A 24,696-nucleotide genomic window follows, 5' to 3' on the forward strand; every position below is an offset into this window, starting at 1 on the left:
ACAGGTTAACTATTAACCTTTATTTAATGCAAGTTTTGAACCGTATTCTTTGCAGGAGACGATTATATTCAAATCAATCTGTATTGACATATCAATAAAAAAAATTTGTCCAAATGCACAGATTGCCACCTTTGATAATAGACGACTCATATATACCTAACCTGTATACTCATATCTATACTTTTAAACAAAATTGGAGTGTCTGTTTGTAATATTGAAATAACCGCATTTTACTATATGCATATGATTAAATAGGTATACGGTACATACACCAAAATAACATTTTTTACAATTTTTGTCTGTCTTGTCTGTTTGTTCCGGCTAATCTCTGGAACGGCTGGACCGATTTTGAAGATACTTACTGATAGGTAGCTAATAATATGAGGAGTAACTTAGGTTACTTTTTTAGACTAGCTTCGTCCCGCGGCGTCAATCGCGGTACGACAATAACCGCGGGTAACATCGCGGGACTCAGCTAGTTATACATAAAATAGTACACTCGCTTTATGTTAAATTACCTTAAATTTAGTAAGAAATATGTCGAAATGCTATTCACATTGACTTGTTTTTTAATAAACTGAATGGAATGGAATGTTTGGAATTGAAACTGTGAAAATTTACGATATTATCGCTCGTTGCGAGATTATCCATACGATATGAATGTAAAAATTTTAGTCTAAACTACGCCAGAGAATATCAGACCTGTATTTAAGGAAGGTGCTGATTTTTTATAGACTGTATTCAGTCTCTTTCGCTCGCGTTTGAAGCACGCTGTGAACGAAAAAGACAACCCGTCCCACCCAAGTTTATTAATAAGTTTGTCACTTTGTTGATTTCAACAAGATCAATATCTTGTTTTTCAGATTTCCATTCACAGACTGAACAGTGAACAAAAGAAAATCATCCGACACACGTCCCCTACGTATACGAATGGCGACCGTGACCCTATCGAACAGAACTCCATGGGAATACCAAAGAATAGCTCACCAATACTGGACCCCCATAAGACGACCGACGTCAGCACGAAAAGCAGTCCCATAGCCGTGGTCGCTGATGGAGAAGTCATGGTGCTCGATGAGAACGATGATTGGAAAGGTGATCTTTAAACTTGACTGACGAAATGGGTTCGCTGTGACTCGCTAACTTTTTAAAATACAGCCCTTAATGTTTTAGTAAAATGAATGGGTTACCCACGTCTAAGATACAAGGAACAGCGTAGTACGTGCAGTAGACATTGAGATCTAACTTTTTTTAAAGTAGACAATAGGATTAGGTTAAAGAATGGAAAGTTACTATAAATCAATCGAAAACAATTGATCACAATCATACAAATAGGATTACGGAGTTCAGGCTTTGTTCAAAATTATTAAATTGTTTCTCTTGTGCATATTTCTTGATATGCATCACATAGGAGAAAATCCTAGCTTGGTATCTATATCTTAAAATCTATATTTAAAAAAAAACAGTATATTGTAAATAACATGTAAGTATGCCGCCATAGCTTAATAAGCGAAACTTTTTAGGTATCCCAAATTACAAATCAAATCATTCGGCCGCGACTGCGAAGAGTTTCACAATCATTTTAATTAACGCGCGATTTTTTGATCTCGTAATGGAAGGGACTTCTGAGAATTTTTGTAGTACTTTTGTCTCTACCCGGTATTTTCCTTCACACCGTTTTTTTCTTTCCAGCCAGCTTGTTAAGTAATAATTTGATACTAGTGTTGTGTTCTTTAAAAGATTACGTCTTGTTTCATGCTAGTCGTTGCTTGATTTTGCTAATATTGCTGGTGATATCCATAGGGGGCTGTGGTTTTTTTAAACACAAGTTTCGAGCAAGAATACTTCAGTATGTAATGCCATGCCACAGGTTGAGATATATATTCTTTATATAATATTTTTACTAAGTTACTTAGTCGATTGTTAATTAAAATGAAGGTACTGTTTACAAAATTATGCATTACAATGCTTACTGAGAAATATTCTTAGGAAACGTTTGCAATCTTTTCATTTTAATTTTTTATTTTATTGCCTTTGTAGGCAGACGAGCCAACGGCCCACCTGACGGTGAGTGGTTACCATCGCCCATGGACTTCAGCAATGCCAGGGGCAGAGCCAAGCCACTACCTGCCGTTAGTACTCTCCACAAGCCTCGTTTTAATACAAGCGTCCCCTTCCTCCCCGACCAATCATTCATATCGCTCTCTCTCTTTATTTTCAGTGATATTGAATTCTGTGTCCCTAGGTTTGAGGACCGAACCGGACCCTAGTGACAATGACATTGACATGAGTGTTAAAAGAACTATAGATCATATCAAAAATGGTGATAGTGATATGTTGAACAACAAGAGTGAAATGAGTTGTGACGGCGCCAGTGATTCCTCTCGTTCGGGTGAGGATATGAGGAATGTCAGTCCTTCGGGGGTTTGGATGTCGGGCGACGAGGATAAGGGCAGGGTGACGCGCGTCATCGGAGAACTGCCGATTGCGGAATACGAGGGATCGCCGCGGAGGTACGGGGTCGGAACTCAGAAGACGACCAGGTCACCGAGGCCTGGATTTCCGCAGGTCAGTGACATTTTCTAGAAGCTCCTTGTGTGTTTGTGTACCTATGTATGTAACCGAATAAAAACCTGGTTTGTTTTTGTTAAGAGTGTTTTTAATAATAGCAAATAACTTTCATCGAACATTTTAAAATATGACGTTTGAAATTTATATTTCCTACAGCTGACATGGTTCCCTTTGCCTTTTTTTTGCTTTTTTTTTTCTAATGCGCTCATAGAAGACGACCTTTTGCGGCTTTATTTTTACTTTATATATAATTAACATTCAATACAATACGAGACACTTTATTGTACTTAAGTACACACCTAAATAACGTAACGATTAAGAAAAAGTAAATTTGAAAAATCACTTAAGAAGCAAACGCAATTATTAACTACAATTATTAACAACAATTATTAATTAGTACAATTTCGAAAACTATCAATTAATGTAGTGCTCACTAATGGTTTCCTGTCTCGTTCCTTCCAGCGAGTAGTGACAGAGAGCAGGGATATCACCCCCCCAGGCAGTTCGACGGCTTTCGACTACCTCTACGAGTTCTCGGAGACGAGGAAGGTTCTGGAGGAGTTCTTCAGATGTCCCACGTTGCCAGTGCAGACGCAACTCAACGCTAACGACGAGGTTGTCAATTTTCAGGTCTGTTATTGAATTATGATATTTAAATGTACACTAATATGGTTGGATTTTCGTATGCAAATATGTATTATTAAAGATAACTATCGAGAAAAGTATTAGTCAAATTTTGAGAAAATTTTTAATGGGGCTAAACGAGAGCCTACAGTTTAAAAAAAAACAAAAAAAATATATCAAAATCGGTTCTTCTACAAAAAAGTTCTTATGTAAATTAGGTAAAGAACCTATTTTTTTTTTTTAAGTTTGCTTAAAACACTAATTTCTCTCAATCACCCTCACATCCCTTCCATAGGATTTGGACTACGAACTGAAGCGTCAGACGCAGGAGTGCCCCTCGGAGAACGGGATGGACGGTAGCGAGTCGGAATGGCCCCAAGTGACCGAACCGCTTGACTCACCGCACACTGTCAACAATCACACTAATTTCCTCGGGCTACAGGTAATTCTCATTTTATTTTTAGACAGCTGTTTTGCTGTTCGCCTAGATTTGCTCAACGAGCCACGGTAACCACTCACTGTCCAGGTGGGCAGCAGACGCGTCTGCTTAAAATTTAAAAAATAATAGTATGTTCAATATGATAATTTCAAGAAATAATTCTTAAACAAACATAAAAATAACATTCGCGAACGCTAAACAGTCGACGTCGCCCAAAACACGTCATTTCGGATCCTCCCGAGCTACTAACGGTGCTTTTAGGTACCTCAAGCACCGGTCACCGTCCTCCCCGAACCCGTCGCTTGCGACGAAGGGTTCGACGAGTAAATTAACCCACAGACAGACACAGTCGCGTTTCCGATCTGGTTGTAGATAATTGCTAGGGCTAGTGTTAGCAACGTCACCGGGTTAGAGAGACCCATGAGCTCACCCACTCGCTCGGTTACGCTGGCATAAGCCTTTTTTTCCCTACCTAACCTGATAGCCTTGAGAGGCTACTTCAGCGTAACCTTAACTAGTAGGTGAGCTCACGGGGCTCAAACCTGACGACGTTGCTAACACGAACCCTAGCAAGAGTCGTGCTTCGCAGAATCTACCACCGGATCGGAAACACGACCCACTGAGAAGATCCGGCGAGAAACTCAGTGAGCTGTGTCTGTGGGTTAATTTACGAGAACAATGAACGATGAACGAGAACGATGACCGGGGCATAACCCTCTAAGGAACCAGCTTAGGAAAAAAAATAACATTCGAAGCGTCCGTCCACGTCTGTTCCGCATCGGGAACTAATAGCCGCGTTTCCTGCATTTGTCCCAGCAACAGAGATCTGTGTACACGGAGCCGATCGTCCACGGGCTGACCGCGGAGGGCGCGTGGAGCGGCTCCGGGTCGCCGGGCGCGCGCCGCCTCCCCTTCGCGCTGTCCACGGACTCCAGCGAGACCGGGAGCGAGATGTCGCTGATGCCCGTCGACACGCAGCTCTCCGACGTGAAAGGTAACTAACTATACGTACTAGTGGTCCCTCAGTAGTCGAAATTCGACTATAATTAATTGAAATTGTAAGTTGGAACACTATTATGATTCTATTTTCAAAGACACACTTCTATAATCACAAATTTCGCCAAGACTACACTATAGAAAAATATTAATAAAGACAAACAATATTTAATCTATTCTCAATTTTACCACAGACGTCAAGAACAAAAGTTTGACAATAAATAAATAGTATGCATGCGTGTGTGCGTCAAATACATGGTAGTGTGCGTAATGTTTTTTTTATTGATTTAATGTATTTTTTAGGAATAATTTTAAAAAATATTAACATTCTGCACTTCTTTTCTATATTATCTATAAGTGTGGAAAATTTCATATTCCTCCGTCCGCGCAATTTTCGTAAAACTGATACAAAGTTTTTGCTTCACGTATTAATATATAGATAAGCCGCGCCAATAAAGAAACGAATCGAAAATGGCGTCTATATACCTGCACTGACAGATGCTAAGGTCAACAAATAAAAAGAAAGATAGAAAGAAAAAGTTGTTTATTGTTAAAAAATATAATGCCGTTAAGCAGTAATGCGTTTCGGCTTGAAGGATAGGGCAGCCGTTGTAACTATACTGAGACCTTAGAACTTATATCTCAAGGTGGGTGGCGCATTTACGTTGTAGATGTTTATGGGCTCCAGCAACTACTTAACACCAGGTGGGCTGTGAGCTGATCCACACATCTATGCAATAAAAAAAACTAAGGTTTACTAAGGTTCTTAAATATTGAAAACGGATTAGTTGTAAGGCCCCATTTAAGCTCGTTTCGGCTTTACGGGTAGCTTTGTAACACCCTGTATACTGCACTCTGCTATATGTTCCTTGTAGATTCCGAAAGGGTCGGAACGGTTTTAATGAAATTTTCAGGAAATTTTTGCCTTTGAATCGGCCTAGTGGGTCATCCTATGAAGCTTGAAATGCGTTTCAAACTTATTAACAAACGGTCAGGTAGATGCTAAGATCAATCACACTGTACATGTTTAGTTTATTTGAAGCTTACAAAAATTTCCTGTAATCATTTGCTACTAAATAAATGATACGCAAAAAAAATATTTACTTTCGCAAATCAACTGCTCTGAGTTTCATTAAAGTTTACGGTTCACTTAACAGTACAAGTGGATAGTGTAGTTAATTGTTATCGATCAGTGTTTTTGAGGACTCTATTAAGCTTTGTTTGAAGAAGGGAGTTTTATACCCGTCTGGAAACATCGCGGTGTGAGTTGAATTTTAATAACTAATCGTATTTCGCGCGTATTTCTTTCACAATCTTGATTGGTACAATCTTTTAATTAAGAATTTTATTTGTTTCATTAGGACTCGGGATACGAACTCAGAACTCGGAGACGAGAATGTCTATAATGGAAAATGAACTTTCTGAAATGAAAGGTAAGTTTCAGAGTCGCAGTAATACTTTTATTTACGCAACTAATTTATCGCCAGTAGATAATTAATTTTTATAGTCTTCTTTTTACCGCTTTTATACGTATGGTCAACGTCCTATCGCAAACTCCTGATCTACCATTGGTGCTTTTGATGGTGTGATAGTGGTATTCCTACGGGCTCTTATCGCCCAATAAAATGAACAATAATAAAGAATTCTCAAATTAGTATTTTCTTCGGTTTGCGTAATTCGTAGACATAATCATAACCACTTCTACGCACGTCACTAGTTTTACGTAATCAAGATGTTTCTTTCGTTATACGTGAAATGAAATGAACATTTTGAAATACATCATACTTATATACCAAAAAAAACTGTAATTACACAAAATTCCAATGCCGATATTCAAATGCCGACGATTTACATTTTATTGTTCGGTAATCACGAAAAACTAACTATAAGTGTGAAGCCGGACAGAATACAATGACAATATAATACGCGAGACTAGACCATTTACGTAACCATTTACGTAAATCAATTGTATTAATATAACCTAATTTAATAATTTATAAGCTATGTTTATATAAACCGAGTTACCTGCAGTCAATCTGCGTAAGCAGTTTTGCTGGGCACGGTCTAAATAAAAGTGTAACTTTTTATGAATAAATATATTACATACACATACACACACACAGACCGTAAAATAATTATTCTCAGATATTGCTGTTGAATGTTAAATAAATCGAAATCCTTACTTGAAGCTGTTTTTTTAAACGGTTTTATTTAGCTCGACCTGTACGGAATTTGTTTTTTATTTATTTGGGTCAAAATTAGAAATTGAAATTTAAGCACCTTCCCGTTGTCAGATTGATCTGAAATTTGGTACACACATTTAATTTAGATGACAATACAATATAATAAAATCAATGACATTATAAATCTAAGATGGCCGCCGATACAAAATGGCGGATTACATATTTTTCCTTAAACCCCTCAATATGGGTATCAAATGAAAGGGCTACACTAGTAAAACACGATGATTATGTCAAAATTTAAAATTCAAGATAGACGCCGTTCCAATATGGCGGACTAGGTACATATTTTTCCACAACCACCACAATATGGGTATCAAATAATAGGACTACACTAGCAGAATACTGTCATTATGTCAAAATTTCGTATTAGGTGTTACAAGTTACAAAATGGCGTATTAGGTGGGGGCATGATTAGTCGTGTCGAGAACAGTTGCGTCCAAGATTGTGTGACGTTAGAGGGGCAGATAAAAAAAAAAGGTAATTAGATACCTCGTTAGTAAGCGGTAGCTATACCACCCAAGTTACGGTAATAGGTTAAAACGTGCCGAGGACTGTATGGCATTAGGGTGGGTAAAAATGTAATGTCGTCAGCGCTTCCCCCTCAAGATTGGGCGCATCTTGTTGTATATTAAGCCTTGCCCCTTTGCTGGACTTCTGGCGGGGTCGACCGTCAAAATGCCCCTTAATCGTGGGAACAACATGGTAACAATAAATAAAAAAGCAAACAAAAATAAAAACGAAACTGCTACACAACGAAAAAGAAGGCTCGAAAAGGCAAAAGAAAAGTATAGAACGAAACGTGCAAAGGAGAGTGAAAATGAAACCCACAGTTGACTACAGAAACGAAGAGAACGGTTAGCAACAGAACCAACTGAGCAACATGATACCAGGTTAATAGCAGAACGTGAGAGACAAAGGCAGCTGGTAGAGTCAGAAACACCTGAGCGTCATGAGTGCAGGCTAGCATCACAACGTGACAGACGAAGAGAGCTAATAGCGTCAGAAACACCCGAGCGTCATGAGTCCAGGCTAGCATCACAACGTGACAGACAAAGAGAGTTGTTAGCATCAGAAACATCTGAGCGTCATGAGTCCAGGCTAAGATTACAACGTAACAGACAAATAGAGCTATTAGCGTCAGAAACACCTGAGCAACATGAGGCCAGGTTAACAGGACGGCGTGAGAGACGAAATGAGTTAGAAGCTTCAGAAACACCTGAGCAACGCCACGACAGGTTAAATAACCAACGTGAGCGTGCACAGCAACGCAGAGCTGAAAATCATGTACAAGCGTTTGAAAATGCCATTAACACATCGTGTATACACGTTTGTGACATTTGCACGAAGCATTGATATCCTAACCAAATTCATACTGTACGTTACAACACAGCTGTATTAGGATATCTACCTGCAGAACTGTCTTCAAAAACAACATTACTTTTATGTTCGCGCTGCCAAACACGTGTGACCAGTAATAAATAAAAATCGGTAAAAAAACTTTTAAGTTAAACGGTTTTATTTTATGTGCACTGAAAACTACAAAATAAATAAATAGTTACTTACCTATCAACCTACGTAGGTGATCTCGGTCATTAATATCTCTGATGGTAGTGGTTGTCATAACATGAACCATGTCAGCGGCCGAAAGGCAGTTCATGAAAGAACACTAACACCAGGGTTTGCTTGGTAGGTAAACTAAGCAGCCCACACTATAACAAGTAGGTATTTTGACTTTCTAGTTCAGAAATATTTTAGTACTAGGCAGAATAGCTTTTAGGCATATTAGACTAAAATAAAAACGTGGGGCCCCTCTGAAATCATACCTATGGCAGAGCATATCTTATACTTTGGTAGATCATGAGCTCGGCGTTCGCTGGTGAAGCCGCCACGGCTGGTTATTGATGGTCAAAACCTCCAGTTACGATTATAGTAAGTCGATTCAGCGGACGCTGGAGTCGGGAGCTATGAGGTTTTGGATGCGACCGGGATAAGCCGCTAGGATGATGATGATGACGATTATAATAAGTCGATACAATCCACACTTAGTATAGTAGAAAGTAATACAGAAATAATAATGGGCCCCACGTTTTTATTTTAGTCTAATATGCCTAAAAGCTATTCTGCCTAGTACTAAAATATTTCTGAACTAGAAGGTCAAAATATCTACTTGTTATAGTGTGGGCTGCTTAGTTTACCTACCAAGCAAACCCTGGTGTTAGTGTTCTTTCATGAACTGCCTTTCGGCCGCTGACATGGTTCATGTTATGACAACCACTACCATCAGAGATATTAATGACCGAGATCACCTACGTAGGTTGATAGGTAAGTAACTATTTATTTATTTTGTAGTTTTCAGTGCACATAAAATAAAACCGTTTAACTTAAAAGTTTTTTTACCGATTTTTATTTTAAACCCAAGTTAGCTATCATTTGGAACAGTTTCAAAACAGTTTTTTTATGTTTGCCAATTCTTGAATTCCTGCTTTGTTTCAGTACAAATGGATGCCAGTCGCGCCGGCGTCGTGACGAAGCTGCCATTGGTCGAAGACGGCTTATCTTCCGGCCACGCTTCCGACAATGACAATAACAATCAAATGCAACAGGTGATTCTATTTGACATAATCATAACACAAATAAGCAACGCAGCTACTACACATTAACATTAAGCAAACTGGCTTTTTATATCGCATTTGATAGGTCAGACTCAGACGCTACCGAAATCCATAGATATCAATATGTGAATGCCGCCATATTTTGTATCCACAACACGCGTCATCTGTCAAAATCATAGACTATAAATTTACATAATTAACGGTGGATATTATAGATCTTAGCTTGTCGTGTGCTAGACGAGCGGACGAGCTCACCACTCACCTAATGCTAAGCGGTACTAAAGCAGAAAGAAATTGAAACATGAGGTCAAATCCTCAACTGTATTGATACGATCATAAATTGTAATTGTTACCGCGAACCACGCATGCGTTCCAGTTAGGCTGACCTTTGATCCGACTGAGGATCACCCGCTAGGTCAGTCTGAAGATGTCCTGAAAATTTTCCCGAAATCGGTCCGGTCTTCGTAGTCTATAGGGCACACACCACACACATATTTGATATATAATATATAGATTAATGCATATTATCGCCCTAAACACATCATTACGGATCCACCCGATCCATTAACGGTGCTTTTGGGTACCTCAAGCATCGGTCCGTCCTCCGTCCTCGCCGAACCCGTCGCTTGCGACGAAGGCCTCGACGTTTTTTTTTTATTGCCCTTGTAAGCAAACGAGCATACGGCTCACCTGATGGTGAGTGGTTACCGTCGCCCATGGACTTCAGCAATGCCAGGGGCAGAGCCAAGCCGCTGCCGGCCGCTTTTTAAATTAACCTATAGACACAGCCCACCGAGTTGGTCGCCGGATCTTCTCAGTGGGTCGCGTTTCCGATCCGGTGGTAGATTCTGCGAAGCACTACTCTTGCTAGGGCCAGTGTTAGCAACATCGTCAGGTTTGAGCCCCAAGAGCCCAGCTACTTGTTAGGTTACCGTGACATAGCCTCTCAAGGCTATCAGCTTAGGTAAGAAAAAAAAAGCATATTATCACATGACCATAGGCTTCGGTTCGGACCATAGGTTGATTGCTCTCTTGCACGTTTAAAGAAATCGAAATTATTTTGTGTACATACGTGTGAAACAATGATTTTTGTTCCAACAGACTCATTCGGTCGTAATAACGGAAATCGTCGAGAACGGAACCAGCACGGAACCCCACTTACTGTCGGACGCCGATCTACATTCTTTAGATCCACTCGGTAAGTATATTCAAAGTTAGATAGATACCAGCTAGCGCTGAACTCGTAAATGTATCTGAATAGACCCATATTACGTGGACTCAGCCCAGCATGTCTTCTCGCAATGCTACATAGGGATTTGGCATGAGCTGTACGACTGGCCACTTGCCTGACGTCTACTTTTTTCCCCCACCTATTTGCTGGTAGCTTCAAGCTGCTTTCAAACTACGCTATAATACAGTAGCATGTAGCTCATAGCACAATATCGCGCACCATACATTGTTACGGACACGTTCACACTGTACTGTACTATATATTATTGGTTAAGTATATATGCTATATGGCACTATTATATAGTACTAGCTGCACCCGTCCGCTTCGCTGGGCATTTAAAATGAACATTATTATTTCTCACCCCCACAAAGATTCTCATCATTAACGCCCCCGCAATTGGTGTACGGAGTCCAACACTCATATAAATATTAGCCTATCTATTAAGTACATGTATTTTCTACATGAATACCAAGTTTCAAGTCAATCGGATGCACGGTTCAGTAGTTATAACGGAACATCCATAAAAATCACTGTAGATTTATATATTAGTATAGATGGCGTAGTCTGAAAGCGCCACTTCGATAAAGCGGCACGACACGAGAACTCTCTCATCGTGGCCGCCGGTAACTACATTCCCGATCCTGCGGACAGAATGGAAAGCAGTCGACGTCGCCCAAAAACACAGCATCTCGGATCCTCCCGATCCACTAACGGTGCTTCTAGGTACTTCAAGCACCGGTCACCGTTCTCGGTGCTCGACGAGTAAATTAACTCTCAGACACAGCCCACTGAGTTTCTCGCCGGATCTTCTCAGTGGGTCGCGTATCCGATCCGGTGGTAGATTCTGCGAAGCACGGCTCTTGCTAGGGTTCGTGTTAGCATCGTCGTCAGGTTTGAGCCCCGTGAGCTCACCTACTAGTTACGGTTACGCTGGAATAGCCGCTCCAGGCTACCAGCTTAGGTAGGAAAAAAAAAAAAACTGAAAGCAGCTTAAGGGGCTATAAGGATTGATTACGTGCGTATGTGTGTGCGTAGTGGCGTGCGGCGAAGCGGCTCCCCCGCCCCCCGCGCCGGCGCCTCACCGCCCCGCCGCCTCCCCGTCCTCCGCGCACCAAGACGTCTACCCCTCAAGGTAAAATTTATTTGCGGGCTTTATTTAATCCGAATTTAATACATTCCAACCGTAAATATGTTTATGATCTTATTAGGGTACTTCAGGGTATTTTACCCTGATATTTTGTAAGTTATATGAAATCAATATATATCGTATTTTATAAATACTTGATTTTAATTATTTTGATACAGGAAAAGGCCTGCCTCGCCTCAAAGCACTGAATCCGTTGAGATCAAACCTCCAAGCGGCGACGAAGGTATCGTGTACATTTTTTTACTGCATAGACCAGTCAACCACCTCACGGTCTCCTGGCGTTTTTTGGTTACCATAGACCATAGACACAAGCACTGTACAGACGGGTCAACCACCTCACGGTCCACCTGGCATTTTTTGGTTACCATAGACACAAGCCCATAGACATCACAGTCTGAATGCCACTACTAACTTCAAATTGGAACGTAATATTGCTTTATGATAGAGATAAGCAGTGTCGGTATCTAAAGTAACTAAATAAAAGTAGTTGGTTTAAGCGACATTTTTGCAACTTCACAGCAGAGCCACTTGAAAGCTTGAAATTTGGAAAAAATATCGTAACAAAATAACTTCTTCGGCTTTTTGAATGGAATAAACTTAATTGAAGTTCAATTAAAAATATCCAAGTGCTTATGCTAAAACCTAATAAAACGCACATTTAATTGCAAAGATAAATGTCGCGTTTTTACTGGCGGTAGGAACTCTTGTGAGTCCGCACGGGTAGGTACCACCACCCTGCCTATTTCTGCCGTGAAGCAGTAATGCGTTTCGGTTTGAAAGGTGGGGCAGCCGTTGTAACTATACTGAGACTTTAGAACTTATATCTCAAGGTGGGTGGCGTAGTGACGTTGTAGATGTCTATGGGCTCCAGTAACCACTTAACGCCAGGTGGGCTGTGAGCTCGTCCACCCATCTAAGCAATAAAAAAAAGTATTAAGCGTAATGTCGCTGAATCCAAATAGCATTTCACTCCTCGATGTATAAGTTAAAACGTTACTATGTACTTTTACGCTAGTGTTTTACAATTTAATAAGTTTATTATTCAATTTGTTAACGATCAGACGAAGCTGATACCGATCTCGAAACCGACCGGCTGCTCGGTCAGCAGAGGACCGACGACCAGGGCTTCTTCGACGATAAAGTGAGTACTTCACATTAATTGCAATTCATAGACTATATTTTTGTTTTAGGAATAATTATTTAAAGCCAGGTTTCCGAACACTTCGCAACAGCATTAGCTGAGACACCTTTTGCCTTCTTTTAAGCTATTTCATAGCTTTTATCGCGGGCTTTGACCGCCGCGACCGAATCAAGACATTCCGTAACGAAAATAAAACCTAACACCTCCCACTCCGCCTACCATGTAGCTCGAGTTCAACACATTCACACGTTTCGCTGGTGTAGTGTTTGTAAATAAGCGCGCGGCGTGACGTCGCACTGTATGCGCATCATGAAAAGTCTGCCCATCCCTCTCTCGCGCGGTCCAGCTTATGAGTGTGAAGGGGACAGTTAATGCTTTGCTTTTGTTAATGTTTATAAATATAGCGTGGTCTTATTTTATTATTGTTTTAATATTAAATTATTATTGTCTAATTATAATTGCATAAGTTGAAAAAAAATGCTATGCAATAGCTTTACCGGGGCAGTCCCCGAGTGCCACACGTGTTTTTTATTTACCTAACTGTAATAATCTAAATGTGTGAAAGGGAATAAATGATTTTATTATTATGGGTTAAGGATATTTTTCTTGTCAGCTAATGCTGGTAAATGTGAAGCTAGCACGGGCTTACGCCAAGTGAGTTGCTTCATTGTGTAGTGTTGTAGGGGTTTAAGTAGTGGATCTAAGGAATCGTCGCAGTATGGTTATTACTATTATTATTATCGACTTGTTTTCTCGGCGGCGCCAGTAATTGCATGTTATCACGGGCGCAAGCCAAGTGCTTGCTGCTTGATGATAATGTTTGTGTGTTGGTTGGGTGATGGTGTGTTATCGTCAAGCTGCATAAACTTCGTCACGATTCGGCAGGTGTTTAAAATCGCGGCTTTTTGGAGGGTTATGTAGAGATTTTGTTTGAGATTGTCTAATTTAAGGCTATGATGAAGATGGTAAGGAATGACACCTGTTGTGGAAAGAACTACGGATACTCTATAAACATTTTGTTGTCTCCAGATTCTAATTATTTCATCTTTAAAATCTGTATATTTACTAATTATTATTATTGTTATTATTATTATATCATTATTTATTAGTAACTATTATATATTTGCGTGTGTAAATTCAACTCTCGCTAATGTTATTACATTAAAAGATTGATAATCTTTATGGTCTGGCTATGATCGCCTGTCGGACTGGCAACAATGACAAGTACGGTTGTTTTTTATTGCCCTTGTAGGCAGACGAGCATACGGCTCACCTGATGGTGAGTGGTTACCGTCGCCCATGGACTTCAGCAATGCCAGGGGCAGAGCCAATCCGCTGTCTACAAAATTATTCGATCATACTCAACATTTTTGACCAGACTCGTTACTCAACATCTTTGACCACACTCGATGTATCAATAATATCGAGGGGTGAAAGTTTATTTGGTTTAAGCGACATTTCGCTCAATACGATACTAAATCTATGTAATTAAAGATGCGTTTTATTTGGTATAGCTGAGTCCCGCGATGTTACCCGCGGTTGTTTTCGTGACGCCGCGGGGCGAAGCTAGTCTAAAAAAAACGTGTGGCACTCTAGGACTGCCGCGGTAAAGCTATTGCAAAGCATTTTTTATCAACTTATGCAATTACAATTAGACAATAACAATTTAATATTAAAACAATAATAAAAATAACACCACGCTATATTTATAAACATTAACAAAAGCAAAATATTAACTGTCCCCTCCACACTCATAAGCTAGACCGCGTGAGAGAGAGATGGGCAGACTTTTCATGATGCTCATGCAGTGCGACGTCACGCCGCGCGCTTATTCACAAACACTACACCAGCGCAACGTGTGAGTGTGTTGAACGCGAGCTACATAGTAGGCGTAGTGGGGGTGTCGGGTTATTTTCGTTACGGAATTTCTTGATTCAGTCGCCGTGCTCAAGGCCCGCGATAGAAGCTATGCAATAACTTAAAAAGTAGCCTAAGTTACTCCTTATCATCAGCTATCTATCAGTGAAAGTCTCGTCAAAATCGGTCCAGCCGTTCCAGAGATTAGCCGGAACAAACAGACTGACAGATAGACAAAAATTGTAAAAAATGTTATTTTGGTGCATGTACAGTAAACATATAATCATATGGATGTAGTAAAAAGCGGCTATTTCAATATTACAAACAGACACTCCAATTTTATTTATATGTATAGATGTAGGTTAGTCGGCGTGAAGTATAGAGCATATTGTGAGTCTGAATGTGGTAGACAGAAGTACTTACCACCGATCTTTCTGTATCTTTCCGGAATCAGTTTCGAGTTATGTGTGTTGCCGTTTGTGGGTATCAAAGTGGCTGGTGGTATTGTCATGTCCATGGGCTCCAGTAGATACGAAACATTAGGTAGCTCAGGAGGCTTACTTGGAGGACTCATTAGGAGGTTTACTTGCCGATGCATATCATCAAAAGTTATCTACTCTGAAACATGCTACCGTTGTTGGTGGAATATCTTCGATCAACAATATTGTTGATCAAAGTGGCATTAGTGAAAGTTTATTACTATAAGGCACTATAGGTCACAAATGAGTCATGGACTTTTTTAACAAATGCGTAGGCTTATTTTATACTTTAGACGGACCCCGGTAACCGTACTCGTCGAACTCGACAAAGAGGTCGACGTGCAACCTAACCCATGCATCAGCCCGCTGAGTTTCTCGCCGGATCTTCTCAGGGGGTCGCGATTCCGATCCGGTAGTAGATTCATTCGCGAAGCAATTGCTCTTGAGTTGTTAGGTCTCCTTCGGAGGCGCTCGGGCAGTTGTTAGCAAATCCCACCCCTCCTGGCTGAGCATTTGCTCGCCCACTTGTCCTGGTGAAACTGGAAAGGCCTTCGGGCCACCAGTAATCTTTCAATAATAAAAAAAAAAGTTTAGACGTATGAACAGCGATTTATGTCACGGCTTACAAAGAAATTGAATAATATACTAGATATGCCTCTAGATCATACAAATTTTAAATATTAAAAAGAAAAAAAAATTATTAAATCGCTTTGACTTTAATTTTGTTCTTTGAAAAATGCTCTATGCTTGCCAATGAAACTCTCGTTGAATTTTGAAATCGAAGTGAGGCTTAGAATTTTACGACATAAAGGATCAAAAATATTTGAGATTATATTCTCTAACGAGAAAGAATTTTCTGGCAAAATCTGTTTATCCGCGGGGGTATTGTATTCCACGGTGAAGGAATAACCTCGTGTAATAAAAATGAAACCCGCAAAATTATAATATTTCTGCCGTGAAGCAATAATGCGTTTCGGTTTGAAGGGTGGGGCAGCCGTTGTAACTATACTGAGACAGAACATATCTCAAGGTCGGTGGCGCATTTACGTTGTAGATGTCTATGGGCTCCAATAACTACTTAACACCAGGTGGGCTGTGAGCTCGTCCAGCTATCTAAGCAATTAAAAAAATCTCTTACGGCCTCACGTGTCAAGGCAGGTGGCCATACGGGTTGTGATGTCTATGGGCTAATCTACACAAAAAAAAAGAATTATAATATAGTGTTTAAACTATTGCAAAATGTATCTGGGTTTTTTTTTTTTTTTTTTCCTGCCTAAGCTGATAGCCCTAGGGGCTATGTCAGCGTAACCCTAACTTTAGTAGGTGAGCTTACGGGGCTCAAACCTGATGACGTTGCTAACACGAACCCTAGCAAGAGCCGTGCTTCGCAGAATCTACCACCGGATCCGAAACGCGACCCACTGAGAAGATCCGGCTAGAAACTCAGTGGGCTATCTGACTGTGATTTCGTAATCTAAATACTATATTTATCAAATAATACTAATAAGAAAAACAGATGTGATGGCGTCTCCAAAAGGTCAAGCGGGTTCGACATAATTTCATTCAGTAAGGTGATTAGGTGATGTAATCATCAGCTGCTCGCAAGTTTGTTTATTCTGGACTTGAATAAAACAGCTAATAGCTATAGGTCGAGTCGGCGCACGCGCAATGACCTTGCTCTCCTATTTTTGATCAAAGATTAGATTTTGTTCATTCGATTTTATATGCCTATTATTTAAGTATCTAAGAAGACACACAGGTTTCTTACTCCCTTTACTTTTTTTACTTATTATATTATCTCAAACAATGAGTTTAATTTTTTCAAAATAAATTATTAAATCTAAAAAAAATTGGGTGTATTCCCACTATCGATAAGTCTTTGTTCTCTCGTTTTTTTAGCTCTTGTTAACGAATGAGGTAATTTTTCCCTTATTTAATATTCAATATTTCAATTTAAAAAATGAAGCAAATTATTTAATTTTTGAATTAAATTTCACTGAGCCTAAAAAAAAAAGAAAAATCGTAAAAAAATATTAATAAATTCTCAAACGGCTCGTTAGAAAAGATCTAAATAAACCATAAACAATTACTCTATGACGTATCCATCTGCATAAATGGTCGCCTGTCAGTGTTCATAAGTTGATCGAGTGGAGTGCATGTGTGTTTCTTTTTATTCAATCATATTTTTATCAATACGCGGACGAACGCGCTACAGATAAAACACTATCTACAATATTAACTTTAAACGTTTATAACGTGGCACTCAGTGTATTAATGTTGTCCATGAATATGTAATCATAAATAAAAGACGTGTTTTAAAACGTGTGTTGTGTTGTTGAAAATGCGTGCTATTCGGGAATGTTGCATTGAAAATTTTCCGTTTCAAATTCAATATGGGAAATGTGAATGTAAACTGGGAGCATAGACATATTATAAACAGATATATTGTAAGATTATTGATAGTAACTAAAGAGGAATTATTGAAATAGATTATAAACAAATGATAATGGACAAAATGAACGAAGAAGAGCGGCAGCCGTGTTTAGTAACAAACAGAATATGTGATGTCGACAGGAAAGAGGAAACAAGCAATCATTTTCTGAATACCGAAGAAGCTGACAGAGAAAATTTTACAAAAGAAGTTAACGGAAACCTGGGCAACGAAGGTGCACATGATAAGAAAGAACATAGTATTCTTAAAGAAACAGAAGTAATTTCAGAGATTCAGACAGAAATAAATGAAAATGACAACAGAAAAGTCGGTAAGACAAGTGATGCCAATGAAGATGTATTATTTAATGATGCCATTTACAAAAGCACGAGTCTAGAACGAATTAGTGCTGGTGAATCAAAAATAGAAGATTACGATGGTGAAAAAACTGTATGTAATGAAAAGGTAAAAGATGAAAATTTTAATGATACCACGGACATTAAGCGAGAATTTGCGGATGTAGCACTCGGAAACACTGAATCAGAACACATCAACGTGTCTAGTAGTGAGTCAAACGTTGCAGTTAGTGAATCGGGCTTAAATGTCGAAGAAGATGAAAAGGAAAAGGTGAAAATATTGAGTATTTCAATTTAGTTTTAAATTTTGAAGTCAACGAAACACATAGTTTTCGCCTGGTGTACTTCTTATCGAGTGATACGACTGTCTTGATATTCAAATCCCACAGGCAGGTACCGATTTTATCAAAACGAAATGCACACGTACTTAGTTTATGTTCACGAATGAATACCAAAATAAAGGAATTCAATAGAATAGCAAAAATCAAACCCCCAATTAGAAGATTTTGTGTAATTACTGTACAATTGAGAACAATTCCATGTTGGTTTTTGACCGAATTTAATAACCGATTAATACCAGAGAAGCGGTGAGCGTGTCCAGACAATAAAATAGACGATAAAATATAATAAGGAATGTGAAGTTTCCTCATTCTCTGATCGCTTATTAATTATTTACAAATTATATGTGTTCTATCGATAGTTACGAAAATTTGTTACTCAATTAACTTAGCATTTGAATGTTTTTAAAATATCTATAAACGCCTTTTTAACTTTTTACCGTTTCAGGCGGAATAAAGTTAATGTTACCCGCTTTAGACATCAGTTATTCTCATTTAAATTAGTTGAGTCATCAGCGCGATTGCGCAACTTAAGAGCAGATAGCTCATCGTGTCCTATCATCGACACACTAAAATTCTTTATCGTTAATTCCATGAAAACTCCCGTGAACTCAGACCTTTTTTCTCATTAGCCTTGTATGCAGACGAGTGTACGACCCATCTGATGGTGAGTTGTTACCTTCGCTCATGGACATCAGCATTGCCAGGGTACAGCCAAGCCGCCGCTTAGTGTGGTAGCGGTCTGGAAACACCGTAGAGGGGAGCTCATTCTAAAGCCGGATGGTACGTGGCCGAAAAAATCTATGGAAACGCGCTGTGGATGAACGCAGTCGTTTTAGGTAGTATGGATGGACTCTGCTCTGGTGACGGCCGGTGCCATGGTAAGAACGAGATAATGGGATCATCGCAGAGCACTCTCCATGGATCACACGATACAAAGCATGGATAAAGTCGAATTCCCTCCGAATGGGTTTATCAACAATCTGAATGACCCTTTTCTGTAGTCAAATAGAAGTAACTGAAGTTTCGCTTCGCTCTGTTGATAACTCGTAACATTTTTGACGCTAACTTTGTTTTACCCTCCAACAGACTACGATGTTAAACATCGATCGAAACACCGACCCCAAGTATCCCAACACTCACGGAATGTGTCAGGAAAATTTCTAAGATTTACGGCGCCATAACAAATCGATTTTACCTTTGAAGAATATATTTTTTTATTTTAGATTTTAAACTACGTCTATTATTTCAACACTTCTATTTAGAAGGAAGTCGGAATCGCTGTTCTAGTCACCACATAATAATTAGTCAACTAAGATAATCAGACATTGCTAGAGTAATAACCCTTTCGGTTTTTTCGTAAACTTTTTCATAAAATAAAATTGGACAGGTAGCCATCATAGAACACAAGATATTTGACAGATGCCTGAATCTTGTTAACGACACTTTCAAAGATAAGCTTGAATATATACAAGTTCCGAACAACAACATTCGGACCGTCGGTCTACCGAGCAATATCACCCGCTCGGTGGAAGATCTTCCCTTCGTCGTTATTCTCACAACATTGGCACTAAGGTCACGGCACTGAACTTGTACCTTGAACACTATTGTTTTCGAATAAATGTTAATGCGTATGCGTTCGAATTCTTAAATTCAATTAATATTGTAGGTAGTTAAAACTTCATGTCTTATTGTTTACTTAGTGTTTTCTATTGTCATTATATTATTGTTTTGTTTACTTTCTGGATTCTTGTGGTCACGGACGACCTCAGTTATCAGTCCGTCCGTTTTTTTTTCTACCTTTGCTGATAGCCTTGAGAGGCTATATCAGCGTTATCCTAGCTGTAGGTGAGCTCTCGGGGTTCTAATGCTAGGTGTTGCTAACACTGGCCCTAGTAAAAGCAGTGCTTCGCAGAATCTACCATCGGATCGGAAACGCGACCCACTGAGAAGATCCCACGAAAAATTCAGTGGGCTGTGTCTGTGGGTTAATTTACTCGCCGAGCCCTTCCTCGCAAGCGACGGGTTCGGCGAGGACGGTGACCGGTGCTTGACGTACCTAAAAGCACCGTTAATGGATCGGGAGGTTTAGTAATGACGTGCTTAGAGCAACGTCGACTGTTTACCATTCGGTCCACAGGATTAGGTATGTAATTTCTGGCGGCCACGACAAGAGGGTTTTCGTGTCGTGCCGCCTTCTCAAAGTGGCGTATTGATGCCGACTGTATATACTTACTGATTGAGTCAAGCTCTAGGTCATCATGGACATGTCCGTCCGTAATCGAAACAGTGGAAATAATTTAAGGACAATAAAAATGCTAGATTAAACCGTAGAAGCAGTTTTGATTATATCTACGACTCGCGAAGACTAAAGAATATACTCAATGTTGTAGGGTTGGCGGAAACCGAAATCCCGGACTGTGATGCCCGCGGGCAGCGGGTCCGGCTCGGCGCGCTCCCCGCCTCACGCTCACGACACCGCTGACAACAAAGACGAGGAGAATCTTCATAATGGAAAGGTCTGAAGACGCAAAGAACTTGTTCATTCCATCCCTTATATTGCTTATCTACTAACAGCACAGTACCTATGTATGTAAATGCTCTTTAAAACATGTGAGTTTACTCGGTTTTTACACAAATTTAAAACCATATCGTGTTGTTACCGTAAGTAATAGTGAAGTAAATACCAAAATAAATATATTTTCTTCTTTTCTTAGATTTCTTCTTTTTTTAGATTAGTGAACGAAGCAACGGCCCAGCTGATGTTAAGTGGTTACGGGAGTCCATGGACATCAATAACGTAAGATTTGAGGTCGCTCTCTCTCTCTCTCTCAGTTGTATAGTAATTGCGCAAATTCTAGATTTTGCGGGATTAATTTTTATTACTCAATGTTATTCCTTAATCTTCGAAGTCATTCGTGAACATGTGCTAACGTGTGTGTGTGTGTACGTATTTTGTTAGGAAACCCCACAGACACAGCCCACTGAGTTTCTCGCCGGATCTTCTCAGTGGGTCGCGTTTCCGATCCGGTGGTAGATTCTGCGAAGCACTGCTCTTGCTAGGGCCAGTGCTAGCATCACTCCGGTTTTAGCCCCGTGAGCTTACCTACTAGTTCAGCTTATGCTGAAATAGCCTCTCAAGGCTTATCAGCTTAGGTAGGAAAAAAAAAAAAGTTAGAAAAAACTGGTATCTATCTGCCTGCGGAATTCAAACACCGGCATAGTCGCATCGCAATAACTAACACGTGGAACGCCTTATGAAAAATCGAGTATTTTCATTCAGGTCACGGCGCCCACCGGTGAGCCCTATCTTACTGTACCATTCAAGCCACGAGGGACAACCGTGGGCCTTTTAAAGTATCTAAATTAGTAGACGATAAAAGTCGCTAATTTTTATCTTCCGTACAGATTATCGTATTTTATAAATTTTAGAATGAATCTCCAGTTGATAAAAAATATACTGATTCCTTGATTTTGGCTTGGCCCGAATGATATAGTACGCTAGGCCCGCCGGTGGATCGTAAATCGAATGTGGTAAGAAGAGTTAAAATTTCATAATTGTCACCTAAAATTGTAATAAATATTGCTAAATTTGTAATACGCATTAAAATTCAACTTACGAATAATGAATATTCGATGAATAATGACTGTAACAAATTATACTATACCGTATGCTAGTTTGTATTACATAGTATGTACATAAAAATTAACACACAGACACACGAATATTCAGATAAGCCGTCTTATTACAATATGGTTACTTAAATATCGAGCAGTAATTACACAGTGCTTAGTTCGTTCGTATTAAAATGTTGACTAATCTAAATATTCTAGCGATGCACCGGTGTTCAAATCCCGCAGGCGGGTACCAATGTTTCTAATGAAATACGTACTTAACAAATGTTCGCGATTGACTTCCGCGGTGAAGGAATAACATTGTGTAATAAAAATCAAATCCGCAAATTATTATTTGCGTAAATACTGGTGGTAGGACCTCTTGTGAGTCCGCACGGGTAGGTACCACCACCCTGCCTAGTTCTGCCGTGAAGCAGTAATGCATTTTGGTTTGAAGGGTGGGGTAGCCGTTGTAACTATATTGAGACCTTAGGGACTTACGTTGTAGATGTCTATGGGCTCCAGTAATTACTTAACACCAGGTGGGCTGTGAGCTCCTCCACCTATCTAAGCAATAAAAAATAAACCAACTACTCTAAATATAACCAATATCTACATTCTACGTTATATTTGAATCTATAAATGTAAAATATTTATGCATTTTCAAACAAAACAATTAAATTTTTGTCCGCGTGTGCTTTGGTGATTTTACTATTTTAAATTTGATTTCATTATTTATGATTTGATATCTCAATGATTTTATCGTTTTTTTTTCCAGGACAAAGACGGAAAGAAAAAGAGCAAAAACAAGGAAGGTTCGTTTAATTTACTATTTTATACAGATTGTACTGTGCCCGTCCTATAAACTAATTAAAAAAAAAACAATTTATATCCTAAAAACATGTTTTTGCATTTAATTGTTACTCAAATGTTTTGTTTTTTGGTGTACAATAAAGAACACGCTCTCTCTCTCACTTTCTGTCTCTCTCTCTCTCTCTCTCTCTCTCTCTCTCAACTCAAAAATCAGCTGACGCTCGGGGTCAGCGACCTCGTGAGATGGGAGGGAGGAACACCATTGCCTTCACTTTAGTTTCCGAACTCATGAAAATGTAGTTATTAAAACAAGAAGGACATATTATTATGTCTAATGTATTAAAAATATAATTTTTATATTCGCATAAGTCATTGCCTATCCGGAAGGATGTACACTTCGTATTATTCAGATTAATATAAAAATAGATCTATTTATTTCTAATGTAACATAAATTATGATCAAATAAATCAAACTGAAAATGAATATTTCATTTACGCTGCGCATGGAATTAATAAAACGGTGAGTGTTAATGTACAACACTTCGTAAAGACGAAAATCAAAAATCAAAATAACAATTTGACTATTTTGACCTTATTACTATGTATTCAAGAGATTCACGATATGTTTCTTTAAAGTAACGAGAAATAAAATAATACCAATAATGTTATTTAATAATAGATGTCTGTCATCTAAGCGTTAAAAAAAAACTCGTTAAATGTGCTCCCAATTATTCGAAATGATAATAGAAAAAAAAAGGAATATCGATGAGTGAAAGGCTATTTGGTTTAAGCGACATTTTATTTGGTGTCAGCATCAACAGTTTGATGTTCTTAACTGAACTTCGATTAAGTTTACTCCATTCAAATAGTTGAAGAAGTTTTCTTTTGTTATAATATTTTTTCCCAATTTTAAACTTTAAATGGCTCTCCTGGATAAAATTTGCAAAAATGTCCCTTAAACCAATGTCGCCTTTCACCGCTCGATATACTACCTAGATTACGTTTAAAAAACTTGAAATACAACAGTGTCATTGAACTTTTTCAGAAACAATACGTTCAGTTCTGATCGAAGGTGTCTTATTCCGAGCTCGTTACCTCGGCTCCACCCAGCTCGCTTGCGAGGGTCAGCCGACGAAGGCAACTCGGATGCTCCAAGCCGAAGAAGCGGTCTCCAGGATTAAGGTAAACGGAGTAATATCGTTTTTTTTTGTTTAATATTTACACGTGTCTTCGTTTTGCGGTTTAATCTATCGTTAGTACGTCGGGTAATATACCAGGTAATATCAGTTGATCCAACCTAGTATCATTTAAATTTGGATGACTTTTAATATGCTGATTGAATTTAAGTCAGACATCATACCGTGTACCACTGCTTCGTAAAACATATCTAAATCTTTTTTTTTATTAAATCAAAATGCAAGGTAGTTTAATAACCTAATAGTACATATTATTATCCGCAACACGCTTCGTAAATGGACTTCAGTCCTGAGAAGTATTGAAGTAATAGACACGCCCGTTTCATTTTTAAAATGAAACCCAATAAAATAAATTACACTTCAAGATATTACACGGTTGCTTTGTGTGTGCGTGGAAAGTCTACCTAATGCTCTCCTCAATAGATGTTCAGATTATTTGTATACAGTTGGGGGGAACAAGGAAGTAACAGCGATTCGATCCGGTATCGAAGCTGCTACTCTTGAGTTGTTAGGTCCCCTTCGGAGGCGGTCGGGTAACTGTTAGAAAATCCCGCCCCTTCTGGCTGAGCCTTTGCTCGCCCACCTGTCTCGGTGAAACTGGAAAGAC

The 24,696-nt window shown here is 39.1% G+C and overlaps 1 protein-coding gene across 11 annotated transcripts in view; it reads left to right on the plus strand.

The window, feature by feature from the left end:
• LOC114244033 (uncharacterized) overlaps window positions 1-24,696 on the plus strand; it is a 178,886-nt gene that overhangs the window by 141,987 nt on the left and 12,203 nt on the right. For 6 of the 11 annotated variants that reach the window (XM_089727272.1, XM_089727277.1, XM_089727280.1 and 3 more), the window contains 14 exons: window positions 864-1,095; window positions 2,222-2,568; window positions 3,034-3,201; window positions 3,491-3,637; window positions 4,451-4,628; window positions 5,992-6,063; window positions 9,367-9,476; window positions 10,587-10,683; window positions 11,752-11,848; window positions 12,022-12,086; window positions 12,925-13,004; window positions 20,859-20,984; window positions 22,859-22,895; window positions 23,939-24,075. In XM_089727272.1, the coding sequence (XP_089583398.1) occupies window positions 864-1,095; window positions 2,222-2,568; window positions 3,034-3,201; window positions 3,491-3,637; window positions 4,451-4,628; window positions 5,992-6,063; window positions 9,367-9,476; window positions 10,587-10,683; window positions 11,752-11,848; window positions 12,022-12,086; window positions 12,925-13,004; window positions 20,859-20,984; window positions 22,859-22,895; window positions 23,939-24,075 (1,893 nt within the window). The remainder of the gene's footprint in view (window positions 1-863; window positions 1,096-2,221; window positions 2,569-3,033; window positions 3,202-3,490; window positions 3,638-4,450; window positions 4,629-5,991; window positions 6,064-9,366; window positions 9,477-10,586; window positions 10,684-11,751; window positions 11,849-12,021; window positions 12,087-12,924; window positions 13,005-20,858; window positions 20,985-22,858; window positions 22,896-23,938; window positions 24,076-24,696) is intronic. The other 5 variants (XM_089727276.1, XM_089727279.1, XM_089727282.1 and 2 more) reach the window with 2 other exon arrangements.

This window comes from Bombyx mandarina, chromosome 05, assembly GCF_030267445.1.
Source record: "Bombyx mandarina strain Sakado chromosome 05, ASM3026744v2".
Classification (NCBI taxonomy): Eukaryota; Metazoa; Arthropoda; class Insecta; order Lepidoptera; family Bombycidae; genus Bombyx; species Bombyx mandarina.